General features: G+C 42.0%; 1 protein-coding gene across 1 annotated transcript in view; it reads right to left on the reverse strand.

Moving 5' to 3' along the window:
- Positions 1-4600, reverse strand: part of LOC105896014 (basement membrane-specific heparan sulfate proteoglycan core protein-like) — a 35121-nt gene extending 30521 nt beyond the window's left edge. Inside the window, exons 1-2 of the mRNA XM_042710551.1 lie at positions 4463-4600; positions 3172-3450 (exon numbers count right to left, since the gene is read on the reverse strand). Of these exons, the coding sequence (XP_042566485.1) occupies positions 3172-3450; positions 4463-4529 (346 nt within the window). The 5' untranslated portion in view covers positions 4530-4600. The remainder of the gene's footprint in view (positions 1-3171; positions 3451-4462) is intronic.
- Between the last annotated feature and the right edge of the window lie 5998 nt (positions 4601-10598).

Raw genomic sequence — 10598 nt, forward strand, 5'->3', positions numbered from 1 at the left:
ATCATACAATGATTACCTGTCACGTCAAGAGTTATGTTACTGCTTGGTTGTGATGCTGTGGGTCTGTCTCTCCTCTTCCCCTGACACCAGTACTGGCCCTTATGAGACTCCGTAGCTCCTCTGATGGTGAAGGTGTTTCCCTTAGACACTGGGGGCACTGCTTGGCCACTTATAGACCCTGTATGTCCAGTCACTGAGAGACTCTATCACACACCTCAGAGTGACTGTCTCTCCAGCAAACACTGGACTCAGCGAAGGCTCCACTGTCAGTGTAGGGACTGGCATAGCTGTGTGGTGAAAGCAAGATGTAAAACTGTTAAAATGCTTATGAACAGGAACTTTGAAGTAATCATCATTTTAAATATCATCATTGTAGCTGTATTCACCTGTGAGAGTAATAGAGAGAGGGGCACTGCGCTGGGAAGTCGTTGGTCTAGATCCTCTCTCTCCTTCACATGTGTACTGGTGCTGGCCAACATGATCAGGGAGGGAGATGGTGGTGGTTTGACTTTGCCCATTGTGAATGGGGTCACTACCTCTGTACCAGTAATACCAATCCCAGTCTCCGTACTCTGCTATGTCACACCTCAGAGTGACTTCATCTCCAGGGTAGTATGGACCCTGAGGAGACACTACAGACACTGTAGCTGTGGGCAGAGCTGTGGAGGAAAACATCATTAACAGACAAAGATGTATTTGCAGACTCACTCCTACTGTGTGAGTGGAGAAACAGCCTCTGGTGTCAAAGACCACCTATAACATATTTAACATTAATTAGTTATACATTAATTAATATAAAATGGATATAAAGAACCATATTATATATTAACATTCTGTTATATATATAAAGGACCATATGACAGAAAGATTGTCATAAACTATACCTCTACCAACACTACCATGACCCTGAATTCAATTAAATTCAATTTTATTTATATAGCGCCATAAAAATAAAATTGTCTCTAGGCGCTTTACAGAGCCCAGAGCCTGAACCCCCTTAGTGCAAACACAATGGCAACAGGGGCAAGAAAAAACTCCATGTTAGTCCTTAAGCAGAACCACGGCACATAAGGGGGGACCCATCTGCTGGAGGTCGGCCGGGTGGAGATAGGAAGGGGGGGATGGGGAGGGTTGTGTGGCAGAAGGGGAAGGGAAACAACAGGTGTTGTACACAGCCTGCATTTGGTAGATGTACTGTACATAATATATATATACAGACATCCGGTGGTAAATACATGATACAAACAAGACCAGTTTAGTGGGTATACACTGTGCTCATAGGGTTACTGTTACAGGGGTAAGGGGAGTAGGAGCAGAGAAAAATGTCAATGGTGGCAATAATATATATTGTATATAAATGCTAGCATAGGGTATGGGGTAGAGTAAGTGTACGGCAGTGCGGTGGCGGTGGGTGCAATTGGCCGAGGGTTTCTACAGGTAGACCGGGTGGAGAGACTACAGCAGCGTCCCATAGCGAAGATAGTCTAGATTAGGAGAAAAAGAAAAAGAACAGAGTGAGTGGGTAGAGTTTGGCTGTCCATATGCGTAGATGAGGAGTAGTGGGGGTGAGGAGCAATGTTTCCACTTCCATCAGCAATTGGAACATGCATACTGGCACCGTAAAGGACTGCTCAGGACGGTTATCGTCAAACTAAGAGACAGCTGCTGGGGTAGGTTACAAACATTTGTAAAGGCACACAGATTTTTCAGAGATAGATAAACAGGAAATGACGTACTAACCATACTGGCACCGTAAAGGACTGCTCAGTACGGTTATCGTCAAACTAAGAGACAGCTGCTGGATATGTTGTATATGTCTTTTGAGTCTGCTAGCAGTTGCTATTTCGGGCGAAATTCGGTTTTTCGGTTTGCTAATCTGTGGCTAATTTTACTTTGGTATATTAGAGTAGGCTAATAGTTACTAGTACACTCAGCTATTAGGGAATAGAGTAAAATATTTGGTAGCATATGTTTTTTGAGTCTGCTAGCAGTTGCTATTTCGGGCGAAATTCGGTTTTCGGTTGGCTAATCTGTGGCTAATTTGCCTTTCCTAACAGTTTGGTGAACTGTTCTACCTTGTATTTACCTTCCCGTTGACTTGATGTTTTCCTATCCACCAAGTGGCCCATGGAAAAGCATCACAGGAGTGAGAGACGAGAGGCGCGCCACCAGAATGGACAGGGCAACCTCCATGCCGGGATTGGCTTTGTTGTCACACACACACACACACACACACAGAGCAAGGTTACCTGTTACATCAAGAGTTATGTTACTGCTTGATTGTGATGCTGTGGGTCTGTCTCTCCTCTCTGCCTGACACCAGTACTGGCCCTTATGAGACTCTGTAGCTCCTCTGATGGTGAAGATGTTCCCCTCAGACACTGGGGCACTGCTTGGCCACTTATACATCCTGTATGTCCAGTTACTGTGAGACTCTATCACGCACTTCAGAGTGACTGTCTCTCCAGTGAACACAGGACTATGTGGCTCCACAGTCAGTGTAGCTAAAGGCAGGGCTGCAGAGGAACACATGGAGAGAAGAAGGAGCAAAGGACAATGATTGTGTGAACTGTTCCAGGTATAAGCAAAAGAATACACACCCTCATCAACACTGCCACCACTGTCTTCTTCCTGCAATGGAAGCCTAAATGTTTCCTTGCTCTCACCACTTCTCTCAAGACACTCTGAGGCTGCCATAGTTACACTTTTCAAATATAATGGCTGACATTCCAAAAGACCAAATGAAGACTATACATAATCACACCCTCAAGATGTTACTCACTTTTAACAGGAAGATAAACCCTTCCACTCATCTGTGATGATACAGGCCTCTCTCTCATCTCTCCCTGACACCAGTAAGGACCCTTATCAGACTCAGACACTGTGATGATGTGTGTGCTGGTGTCAGACTGAGAAAGGAGATTACTGTTCCTGTCTTTATACCACTTATACTTCCAGACTCTCTTAGGCTCTATCACACACTTCAGAGTGACTGTTTCTCCTGTGAACACAGGACTCTGTGGCTCTAAAAGTCAAAAAGTGAAAATCACCCCATAATTCTGCTTAACTACTGATGTATCCAGACTGACATCCAAGGAGGTACAATTATTGCTAAACTGATGAGATGTTAAAGTAATTTAAGTTCAGAAAAAGTGATTAGGGTTCACATACCAGATATGTGCAGTTTCACAGTCTCACTCTGGACATCTTTATCATCTTTTAGACCAGCACAGGTGTAGTCACCGCTATGGGTCTCATCCAGAGACTGTATTGTATATTCATTATTGTCAGTCCAGCCCTGTGGTGGGTGAACCACATGACCATCTCTATGCCAGAGGAACTTCCATCCTGAGGTGTTCTGTCCCTCTATGCTGCATCTGAGAGTGACAGTCTCTCCACTGTAGAACTGTGTTTGATCAGGATCCAGTACCAGAACAGCTTTGGTCGTCTCTGTTAAATCACAAACATGGTGTGGAGCTATGGAGAGATTGTCATAGTTCTTCAAATTAAAAATATTTAAATTGAAATATAGTAGTATAGCATTGCAGATTAATCAATTCATTTTAATTAGACTAACCATATTACATGTAAAGAAAGATAGAAGATAGAAGATATGCACACAAGATGTTGATTAGATCATTTTTTTGAGGACATTTTGCCAGATGATGCAGAAACTTTGATAAACTGAATCTGAGGTGCCGTCATTGTCATTTTTGTCATAGCGCCCAGGGTTTGTGGTAGGAAGTAGATTATTGTCTTCTGATAATTTAATATCACAAGAAGCAGGATACAACATCAACAACTTTTTACCGGTGCAGGCTCCATTTATTTCACACAGCGACTCTGCTTTCTGTTAGCATCAGACTTTACACTGCATCGTCTTTACTATATGCATTTGCCATAAATTGCTAAGAGCTGCAGCATAGTCAATGCAAACTACAGCTGTTGAAATGAAACCTCATATGATCACAAGCATTTGATAACTTTACACACCTGCTATCTTTGTCTCATGTCCTATGAAACAATTAGTTCCAGTGTGTTCAAAATGATACAACACTTGTTATTCAAGACAGACACTTACTCACTGCATAGTCTGATGTGTTTGCAGAAGTAAATGGTGAGTATGTAACATCTAAAAGTATCACCCTCCCAAGTGACAACAGCGCTATGTGGATCTACAGTCAGTCACACTGGAAATAATTCAGATGTCTCTCTCTGATCAAAGTATACAGAGTCTGTTCCCCATAAACTGGCTTTGCAGTCTACATGTGTCAAATATGTATCTCTAATAAACAGTTGAATGGACATGAGGCAGAAGACTATCAAACTTAACATTTCAAAGAAAAGTTTGTTATTTTGAGGAGCAAATGACTTAAAACAATCTACAATCTATCAATGTGAATACATACTCATTGTAATGTGGTAATCTTGAAAGCAATTGACTAACATGAATGAATCTCACCTTCAGCATGTCCAGAGTAGGAATACAAGCTCAGCACTAGAACCCAAAGACACAGAGAGATCCTCATTCCATACACAGATCCATGTAAGCACAATCATCAAATACTTTACAACCTCAACAAGTCAAAAGCCACATATCTGTTCCAAGACAAAGCCAAGTGACCATAAATGGGTGTGTCACAGGGTGAATTGGTAGTGAGTTGGGCCCAGCTGTTGCCCATGCCAGTGATTGACATTGGCAGTGATTGAGACACAGCTGTTGCCCATTTCATTGATTGGTAGAGCATGGTGGGGATAGGGTGAATCCTCTTTTAAAAGGCCCTGTGTTTGGTGTGCGGGAGGTTGGTGGATTTAGGTGCAGGTTGGCACTCGGTATGTCTGAATCTGTGCTGGTTTTATGTGTCCTGTGTGTGCGCGCCTGCTGGTTTCACGGGAGGGAGTAGTGGCTGTATTCCCGGTTCGTGATTGGCACGAGGAGGCAGTGACCGCTGGGCAGATCAGCGACGACGGGGCTATACACCGTGCAACTGGAGCTAAGATCCAAACAGTAAGGAACGTGTCCCATTCTACGCCGCTGTTGTCTAGTCTCTTTTTGTTTGCCTCTCGTTACTGTCCACACTGAAGGCTGTGCACTCCTCAGGCTTCTCTGCTGTGCCGTTCCCGGATCTACTGCCGGATTCCTCTTTCCCTGGTTGCTGACGCGGAACAGTGGGTGACATCACCAGGACCGTGCCTAGTAGAGGGAAGTGGCATCGCAGGGAGCCACTAATGGACAGTTTTATTGTTTTTCTTTTATGTGTGGGGATTCGAGGGTCGATCCCCACTCTTTGAACTTTCTTGTCTGTATTGTGTGTGTGTCTCCTTGCCCCTCCTGCATTTCCATCGCCATTGGGGGTCCCAAGTTAAGGGGGTGCGGGTTGGGCTAGGTTCCAGAGTGGGTCTTGGAAATAGTTTGCAGTGCCCAAGTATTTCAGAATGCAGTGGAGTGCCTTCACTTTCCCCTCGCAGTGCCCTAGGTAGACTGTCTGCATTGCCTGATTGTTTGAGGTTGTAAATGTTTACCACGTTTGTATTGTGACTTGTCCTGCTCGGGTCCCAAGCTTATGCCCACCCCCATTGACAAAGGGAGGGAGGTTCTCTGCCCCATCAGAGCTGAGTAGGGGAGGGGTGTGAGACCTTATGCATGTTGCTTGGTGTGGGCAATGAATAAAGATATTTATTTTCAATAAACTGTCCTGGTCTTCTGTGTGGAGAGGTTGTATATCCACCTGTGTCGGGTGGAGTTAAAGGTCTCAGTTATACCTGTGACAGGTGCAAAGTGCAGTCATACAGCATCTCCTTCCTTTGTGTTTCACCATCTCATCTGTCAGTGCCAATGACTCCCATATTTCTGACCAAAGGCATGCTGTTCATAGAGCACAGATTTAAGCTGTATATGCACAGTGAACATAGACAACATAGACAAATACAGGAGGATCCAATAGACTTAATTTGCCATTGAAGCTAAAGAAAGGAGCTTAATTTAAATTATTTATCATTATTTCCCTACGTGTAATCTGTTGCAGCCCTTACAGTCCACTGGTGTGGGGTCAATTTGTAGGTCTTTGTTCCTTTTTTCTACAAGTATCTATATACTGAAACCAGCCAAATGTGCATGTTCTTCCTCCGAATAATAATTAATAATCAGCTATACTTTCTGACACTAAAACACAAAACCTAAATGCATTATGTAAGCACAGCCAAGATATTACAAACATTGGAAAACACCAGACAGGAAGGTTTATGTGTCAACCTTATGGGACAGTAGAAAGCATTACAGTAGTAAATACTGTGGAAAACACAATTTCTAATTCAATTATTAAATGACCTACAATATTACCAAGCAGTAGTGATGGTGAAATGAAGCTTTATGAACCTTTGAAGCTTTTCAGCCAGATATGTTGAAAAAAGGTTCACTACTCGAAGCGTCGTTTGCTCTCTAGTGACACCTGCTGTTCATTAAAAATACGTTGTAAGAAAGATTTTCTCGGGACAGTGAATTTGTTAAATTTGTTGTGGTGCGCAAGGCCTGCTAAAATAACATGCACACAAACGTATGGTGAAGAAAACGTACCTCCATTAATTCAAATTTCATTGTAGAGGAAAACAACGACAATAAAGGCTTTCCTTTGCTATTCTTTGTTGTAATAATAGTCTGACCCATGGAATAAAAGGTTGTATGGTGGCACAACGGTTAGCGACGTCACCTACAGGAGTTTACTACACAGTTGCAAAGCCTTGTCAAAGCAAATTTTAACCCGATGTTTTGGATAAAAAACGCCTGCTAATTATCTTTACTCTATTCTGTAGCCTATGTTGTTGGAACAGAGTTAAAGTGCTTTTGGAATACAGGTCAGTACTTTTGTAAAACCAAGGGTAGTGAGAGTGCTTTTGGCCAACTGGTCAGTGAAAGTGCAGGGCACTGAAAAGGGGGCGAAAGTGCTTTGTGCAACTGGATCAAGGAGCTTTCTCTTCCTAACTGGCTCCATAACTCTATCTCAAATAATCTATACTACTAACAACACCAAACAATCTAAATCTCCAACTCCCGCTAAATCTCCAACTATCGCTAAATCTCCAACCACTGACAACAACAACCACGAATACGAGATGGGAATTTGGACATCATATAGTCGAAGCGTCCCGCCAAAAGTGAACGAACGAACCACTTGGTGAAGCACTTGAATCAAATGAGGCTTCAGACGTCACAAGTGACGTCATTTCGGCAAAACGATACAAGCCTCGATACGCGCTCCGTCTGGAAGTGCTTCATTTTCGCGACACAAGCTCCGAAGCCTCGGGTTCATTTGTAACATCACTACCAAGCAGTATTGAAGCCAATTGCTCAATGTAATGGCACGGAAAGCTTAAATGTTCTAAGTATCAGTCAACTGAATGTGATGTGTTACGCCCCTCTGCACCCCCACTGGCCTTGCAGTGGCAGTGCAACAGTCTTTGGGTGGAGCATGGGCATAATGTGTTTGATTGTCCACACTTGAAAAGGGGACCTTGCATTCTCACCATGCGTTTGATGCTGGTGTGCATGTTTTTTTTGGTTTGCATTCATTATTTAATCCCCTATTTTTGTGTTCTTGAAAAGAACCCCTATTTTTTTTATACTCTGTGGAATGTTTCAAATGTATGTTGCCGCTCATGAGCCGGGTCGTAACAGATGTAAAACCCAAATGAATAAGTACAACTGTGAATAGTAGCAAGTGAATAAACAGATTCAATGACGATTAGACCAAATACACTTAATGACCAAATAAACCTGGATGCATGAGATGGAAAATAACATAACCTGAGAGAAACTGGATCTCGGATTGTCTCTGATATATCCACATGGATGAAGGATTACCATCTTCAAACTGGCTAAAACGGAACTGCTGGTCTTCCCAGCCCAACAGGCCATACACCGCAACATCAATATCAAAATGTATTCCTTATCTCTTGCTCCTTCCAAAGCAGAAAGAATTCTAGGTGTCATTATCGATGACCAACTAACATTCACAGACCACATTGCCACTGTCTCCCGGTCGTGCCGCTTCATCAAACATGAATATGTTACATTCATATACTTTTGCACATACTTGGAAATCCCAAACCTCTTGGGGTTCAATGGGGCAATGGGGGTAAGGCTGAAGCAATCAACCAGATACTAAAGGAATTCAGCATGTGGCAATTAGTTAAACTGTGGCCAAACACAGCAAATGTCCATTTTCTGGATTTAATCATTCAGTGAATTGCGTCTTACAAACAGATTACATTACATAAGCTACATAATAAATCCATGATCAATTAATTTGATGCTGTAGGATATTCTTCTATGATAAGATGAACATGGATTGACTCATTAGTATGAAAAGTTAACAAGTGGACAGGCTGAACAGCTGGAAAACGGTAGCCTGGATGCCAGACAAACTTAGCCCCGCCCACAAAAAAAATCTGTGAGGAGATAGATAGACCAATCAAATTGTCAGGGCGGGCTTTCTACGATGATGGACAGATGATCAACAGTAACGTTATCCACCACGTCATAAAAGAGCGCTTGGTTTGAATTCGTTTTCACAAACATGGCTGCTGCTGGAGAGCTGAGATGTTTTGATTCTGCTATCTAGTCTGTTTTAGAAGTCATCGACAGCGCATTCATTTTGAAAGAGGAACAGAGAAACGCGATCAAGGCATTTGTAGATCGAAAGATGTTTTTGCCGTCCTTCCTACGGGATTCGGAAAAAGTTTAATTTATCAGCTGGCCCCAATGATGACTACGTTGCTCTGATTGGTTGTAGCTCTATCCAATTGAGTGAAGAGGCATTTTTTTCCTGGTTCGTTTGAAACACGCCCCATAATCACAGCCCAATGGAGCAGTATCAGACTCATATTCTGACTAGAATTATGAGTATGACATCGTCAGGCTAGGAAAACGGTATACAAACTCTAAAAGTGATTCATTGACATTCCAGGGGCCCCATCAGGCGCCATGGAAAACACAACCCTCACGAGGAGATAATACTCACAATGAGCTCATAAAAAGTTATATAATATTAGATAGATAATTCTGATTGGTCTTGGAAAACAGCCATACAGAAAGAGCCACGAACAAACACAAGAGAGTGGGAGGAACTAGGTTCCTTTAAAAAGTCTGACCAGACATTCATACATTGAGATTGAGCTAATCCAACGCCATCTCCTTTTTGTGGCTTAATGACTACAATAAACCTCAGATCAACACATTAGGCCTTTTGACTATTGATTGTGGAATTGCGAGAGAGTGGCTGTTTTTTGCTGCGACAATGCACTACCATGCAGTCCTCACTCGATCAGAATCAGAATCAGAATCAGGTTTTATTGGCCAAGTAAGTTTGCACAAACAAGGAATTTGACTGTGTCACTACCCGATGGTAGTCGCTGTCACTACCCGATGGTAGTGTTTGATGACAAATTAAGAGAGCTATGGAAACTTCATCAAGAGAGCAACACAACACAACATACATAATTAGTTTAACCTACATTTTGTAGGCTACCGTGTATAGGTTTTTTGGCCTAGTTGAGGAAGGTAAGGATTGTTTAGGATTATTGTTTCTTAAATTGGTCTGCAAGAGTGCGAGCTAAGACAATTATTGTTCGCCAAGTTAGTCAGTTAGTCAGTTGTGTGCCAAGTTAGTCAGTTGTGATGTATTTTGTCTTCTGTTCCGTTGAGGTTCAGTTGGCCTGCGGTTCATTGGTATTAGGGTTAATTCACATGTGTTTTAATGCACTATTGAAGGCACAGATCTGTACGTACAGGTAGTGATGGATAAAGTGAGGCTTTGTGAAACACTGAAAGACATGAATACTAGGATTCCGAGTAATTCAGCACCCTGGACAGCTCCCACGCCTGGATCAGGGCTTCTTTCTGCTTCTCATGATAAATATTAATAGACCTGAAACTTTGTCTTCTGAATGAATTTCTCCAAAGTGTAATAAGCTTTTGGGCTGTGGGTTACTGGTTTCAGGATGAGTTCAGACAAAGAGCCTTCATTATCCCATCAAAATACTTTTTTAGCTACTCATGCATGCCAGTGAAGGAATTAGAATTGAAGGTTCAGAGTTAATAAAGAGTTAATAATGATATACCTTAGTCAATAATTCAATGCATCTTATATCTAGCTGTAACTGTGCTTTTATTTGGACATAGGTTAGAATGTAAGCATTTCTAGTAAGAGAAAGAGATTGTCCTGAGGGAGGGTGTGAAAGTGTCAGCAAATGGCTCATAGACTTGTGTCTCTGAGGCCTCATGAATAGGGTGACACCCCTTGTTCTCAGAGGGTTTTTAACTGCAATCTTTCAATGGATAATATAGATAATCAGGTGAAGCTCTGAGTGGAAGTCACAGTCAATATGATAAAACAACATTGTTTTCCACTAACATGGACTATTTCTTCTTGCCTACCCCAGGCCAAAGAAACACAAGAGAGTATTAATTAATTACTTTTATTTCCAATATATAAAATACATATATTATGAAAACAGAGAATAAAATGTAAATATTAATACAAAATGAATACAAATATACCATATGTGTAATAAACACAAGCATATGAGACAAGTCATCCTGT

Source organism: Clupea harengus, chromosome 18 (genome assembly GCF_900700415.2).
Source record: "Clupea harengus chromosome 18, Ch_v2.0.2, whole genome shotgun sequence".
In the NCBI taxonomy this organism is placed as follows: Eukaryota; Metazoa; Chordata; class Actinopteri; order Clupeiformes; family Clupeidae; genus Clupea; species Clupea harengus.